This window comes from Saprolegnia parasitica, assembly GCF_000151545.1.
Source record: "Saprolegnia parasitica CBS 223.65 unplaced genomic scaffold supercont2.1, whole genome shotgun sequence".
In the NCBI taxonomy this organism is placed as follows: domain Eukaryota; phylum Oomycota; class Saprolegniomycetes; order Saprolegniales; family Saprolegniaceae; genus Saprolegnia; species Saprolegnia parasitica.
Window position 1 is genome coordinate 254,664 of NW_012156395.1, and position 5,019 is coordinate 259,682.

The 5,019-nt window shown below is 56.1% G+C and overlaps 2 protein-coding genes across 2 annotated transcripts; both read left to right on the forward strand.

The window, feature by feature from the left end:
* Positions 1 to 648: 648 nt before the first annotated feature.
* On the forward strand, positions 649 to 1,650 carry SPRG_00091 (hypothetical protein; the record flags this gene model as incomplete). The annotated part of the gene is made up of 5 exons (XM_012338207.1): positions 649 to 657; positions 723 to 935; positions 989 to 1,252; positions 1,311 to 1,567; positions 1,629 to 1,650. 5 exons carry the CDS (start codon positions 649 to 651, stop codon positions 1,648 to 1,650), a joined length of 765 nt encoding a protein of 254 aa, XP_012193597.1.
* A 2,264-nt stretch (positions 1,651 to 3,914) lies between these two features.
* Positions 3,915 to 4,301, forward strand: SPRG_00092 (hypothetical protein; the record flags this gene model as incomplete). Its single annotated transcript, XM_012338208.1, has 2 exons — positions 3,915 to 4,118; positions 4,272 to 4,301. The coding sequence occupies 2 exons, from the start codon at positions 3,915 to 3,917 to the stop codon at positions 4,299 to 4,301; spliced, it is 234 nt and encodes a 77-aa protein (XP_012193598.1).
* Positions 4,302 to 5,019: the final 718 nt, after the last annotated feature.

A 5,019-nucleotide genomic window follows, 5' to 3' on the forward strand; every position in this document is an offset into this window, starting at 1 on the left:
ACATGGCGACGATCGACCAAAAGTAAAAGGTTGTCGCTGCACAGTCGCGACGCGGACGATCGAAGGACGCAAGAAGACGCGACAGCATCATCTCAAGATGCGTTTTGCACTGATTTTTATGGCCGGCGGAAGCGCACGCCGGGCCTCGTAGCTCGTTAGATAGCTGACTATTGATTATGAATATATACACCGTACTATCACAACTTTAGTATTTTAAAACGTCCGAACGGGTTAAAGAAGGTTGTCGGTGGAGTGGCATGAGTGCTTGGAGGGGGATCGAGGTCGGAGCGTGGTTGATGGAGGCGAATAGGGTTAGGGCTGGGAGCACGCTAAGATGCTGAAGACGATCGTAGTAGCACTGAGCTTACGAGTCTACCAACGCTGCACCACGACCGACGTCTACAGTTTGAGCCTGCTCTCTTCTTGGACCGAGCCGAGTACTTACACGCAGGTAGCGTGTGCAAGTAGCTAATTCACCGCAGGCCTTATACAGCAGGCGTGACCCAGCGGTCCGCTCCTCCTCGTCGACACCGGGTCCGGATTCGGGTTTCGCGTCGCAAGTCACTTGGTCGCACTTGACGCATCGTCGACGCAGCGGTCACAATCCAATTTGCAGCGATGAGCTGAAACGCCATGTGCTCCCTCAGCATGGACGACGTCCGCGACATCGACGACTTGGACGAGCTTCGAGCGATCCTCAAAGCGCACCGCAAAAATCCAAGCGGCTCAAGGCGCAGGTCGCCGTGCTGCGCGCCGCCGAAATCCCGCGGGCCGTCCTTCTCTTCGACGACGCTGTCCTCGAGGGCGTCTCCACAGGCCCGGCCAATGCGTGTGGCACCAAGGACTATGCGAACGCGACGTTAATGTGCTTGGCGCACACGACGACCTTTGTCCGAGCGCTGTGCCACGAAGGCAAGCACTTGGTGACCAAGGACGTCCCCAACTCCTCGTCTCGATCCGCGACGGATCGGTCACGACGGCGCTGCAGACGGTGAACTATGACGAGTCTCTCGTCTGGGCCTTCGACAAAGGCAACCGCGAAGACGCGGCCAGCTACTTCCTGCATCTCATGGGTCAAGTGCAAGGCATTTCGGACGTGCCAGCGCAGACCCCCACGACGACGTACCTCCAAGGCGCCATCTGCACCGTCTGCAACATGCAATTCGAAACGAAGAAGGAGATCGATGTGGTCGCCATCGACGCCACCGAGCCGACCACCGCTGCGCTCGACGCCTTCATGGCACCCACGTGCGTCGACAAGCCGTGCGAGCACAAGTGCCCCGGAGCGACGACGCTGCACACTCTGCGAGGTTCTCGTGTCGGCCAAGGTCCTTGTCGTCAAGATCAACCGGTTCAACGGCTTTGGTAAGAAGGACATGAGCAGCGTCGCCCTCCTCGACCACGTCTCGTTCGCGTACCGCCTCTCGGCGTTTGTGGCCCACGAAGGCGAGAGTCTTGCCCAAGGCCAGTATGTGGCGCACGTCTGTGGCCTTCAGCGACAGTGGTTCCGCACCAGCGACTTGGACGTCATTGAAATTGCAACCGCGGAGGCCTACAAGACGGACGCGTACCTTACATATTTATATATATATATGAACGTGTTTCGCGTTATTTTCGTTGTTCCAAAGAGTTCGCATATGTCACGACTAGCAATCTCCTTCTTCTTCACTCGCTCGCCGGGCCGTGGCTGCGCAGGCGGCGGCGCGGGGGTGCGTCAAGCTCCGCAAATTCCTTCCACGCTTCGCGATCGACGGTAAAGCTACGCAGGTTGCTAAGGTCCTCGAGAGACGCCAGCGACTGAGACGGCGTCAACGACTGGAGGTCGCGGTGCAGGACGATCAGCAACGTGATCTTGGTGCGGCCTAAAAAACGGGCGCGTGCACGAATGGCTTTTTAATGTGCCATCGAGTCCGTCACGGCCTGCTGAGGTCCCCAGCATTTCTGTGGCTCAGGATTGAGATGGCATGTGTCTTGCCGCCGTCAGTAGAGCGTAGGCCGCGACCTGTCGGCCACCAAGGGCGAATAGGAGGATATGGCGATGAAAAGGTGTGCAGAGCACGACGACTGGCGCGAGCAGCCGCATGCAGCCTCGACGTTGAGACACGATTCGAGCGTTGACGGGATGTGCGTACACGTAGAGTGTGGCGGCAGCGACCGGAGCGTGGACGCGCCGTCGGATCGGATGGGACCGTAGTGCTAACCGTCCTGGACGCACAAGCGCACGACGTCGCGGCAGTCATGATGCTAGGCATATCGCGCCGTCGCTCGCAGCGTCGTCACAGGTCTTGGGAGCTTGGAGGAGGCGATCCCGTGGCCGACGTGCGAGAGAGGCCGTCGAGAAATTGGCCAGGGCTCCGCCCGAGGGCCGAATCGTTGGCTCTTCAAGCATAGATAGGCTGCGCCATACCTACAGCGACGTCGCGTGAGCACCTCGGCCTGAGGCCTGCGCACGGCTTGCCACGTACCATGTCCATGGGCAGGCGGCGATGATCGGTTCGAGAACTGCTGCAAGAACACTGGCGATTGGCTCGAAAGACACCTCGTGATGGCGTGTGCGTAGAGACTGCTGATGGAGTCTCGTCGAGCACAACGCAGCAGCGTCAGTGGTGCCCGAGGAGCCTCGGCGTCGTCTTTCTGGCGTCGTAGGTAATTACTATTGGCGTTCGCCATTTACAACCACAAACAACCATATTTAGGTGAACACAGGCCCGCCGCGCCGGCGGATCGACCAGAATGAAGTTTGAAAACGAAATCGCCCATACTAGCCAGAGTGCTAGACCACACTTTGGGAAGTCCAACATGCTATGTGGCGTCGCCGTGCGAGCTCTGTGGCGAGAGTAAATGACAGCGGCAAACAAATTGATGATGTAGTGTTCTTTTTCGCTATACTGAAATACTGTACGGGATACAAGGCCTCATCACGCAGCGGTATCGCGCGCATTTTGCCTCCCTCGGCCACATGCAATACACGCTTTCACATGATCAAAAAGAGATGGCGTCCTCGGTTTCCGGGACTTCGACGCATTTTCAACCAAACTTGCATGTCGAATTTTCTGAAAACCGACGCTCGGCAGTTCGAGTTTGGTGTGAGTGCCCAAGCAACGATGGCGACCAACAAGCTGGTAGCACACCGGGTCGAGACCCATTGCCAACTGTGGCAGCCAGTTTTACGGTCTTTGGAGCTCTGGAACCCTGCGATATCACGTGAAGTGTTTGGGCAATTCTGCCACCACCTCGAAAAATGGAAAATGGATTTGCGCGTGATTGCGCCACGTGCAGCGTCGGAAACGACATTTACGTCGTTCAACAAGTGTGTGGAGATGTATACCTGGCTGCTACGTGGCGCCGGCGCGTCTGTGGGCTGCGACTTGTCGTTGTGCTGAATGGATCTCACACTATTTAATTCACGACTCGTGAATCAAATCTTGTGATTAGCTAGAATAATCAAGAATTGAGCCAATAGAAACATCCTTTCCTGATCGAGTTCCAAGCTTTGGGCCTCGGCGCGCGCAATAGTGCGGAAGAAGACGCTGTCACGCATTGTCGTGGCTCCGTCACTCGGGCGACCGAAGCCAATGGGAGAAAGGCAACGCGCTCATGTGTTGTGTAGTTCCGCGAAACGCGCGTGTCCAGCGCTGGCTTAACACGACCAAACGTAATATCCATCTTTCTCTTCCACTGCAAATGGGATACATCTACATCAGTTTCACTTCCTCTCACAACGAGGTTTCCTACAGCCCACTCCGCCGGAACCTTGTTTATTTATACTTTTTCTATCAGTATGCTGCGTTGAACTTGTGTTTCATAGTGTGACTCCTCGTCGACACCGGGTCCGGAATCGGGCTTCGCGTCGCAAGTCACTTGGTCGCACTTGACGCATCGTCGACGCAGCGGTCACAATCCAATTGGCAGCGATGAGCTCAAACGCCATGTGCTCCCTCAGCACGGACGACGTCCGCGACATCGACGACTTGGACGAGCTCCGAGCGATCCTCAAAGCGCACCGCCAAAAATCCAAGCGGCTCAAGGCGCAGGTCGCCGTGCTGCGCGCCGCCGAAATCCATCGGGCCGTCCTCCTCTTCGACGACGCAGGGCGCGTCCGCGGGCCTACCCAACGCGTGTGGCACCATGGACTATGCGAACGCAACGTTAATGTGCTTGGCGCACACGACGACCTTTGTCCGAGCGCTGTGCCACGAAGGCAAGCACTTGGTGACCAAAGACCTCGCCCAACTCTGCACGATGGACTCGATATGGTTCGGCTCATGCAGCGCCGTCTCGACCGATCCGTCGCGGATTGAGAGGAGGAATTGGGCGAGGTCCTTGCTCATCAAGTGCTTGCCTTCGTGGCACAGCGCTCGGACAAAGGTCGTTGTCATCGTTCCTACCAGCCCACGCCCCGGAGCCTAGGATTTTTTGGCGCAAAACCTGCCGTCCTCGGAGGGTTAACGTCGCGTTGAGTTTTTTGCTCAGGCTAGCTAATGTCTACTATATATAATATGTAAACGTGTTCTGCGTTATCTTCCTTAAAATGAGTTCGCATACGTAGTGCTATGCCTGAATGCGTGGGAGTTGGCACCAGCACTTGGTCGTTGGGAGTGAGCTGCGCACGGAGAGATCCATCCCGTGGTGGAATCCACACGCCGAGGGTTAGCTCGCGCGAGGTCGTACGCAGGCTCCTCTACTCGGACCAGGGGTACACTATTACACTGCTCGCCATCGGTATAAGACACTCTATAACTATTTTTGTACAAAGACTATATAACCTCGGCGCGGCTCATGGCTTTGACAGGACTTAGATAAGTGGATGGCGCAACATCTCTTAAATTTTGAAGTCGATCGGTGTAAAACTGTGTGTGTGCCAAACCCATGTCTAAAAAAGCCATTTCTCACCGCGACATCGGTAAAAGACAAGGGGCATGAAATCCACGAAGAAAATCTATTAGATCGTCGTATTTAGCATTAATAGTGCGTCATGGCACCATGGTTGAGGATTACCTCGACGCAACGCGACTTCAT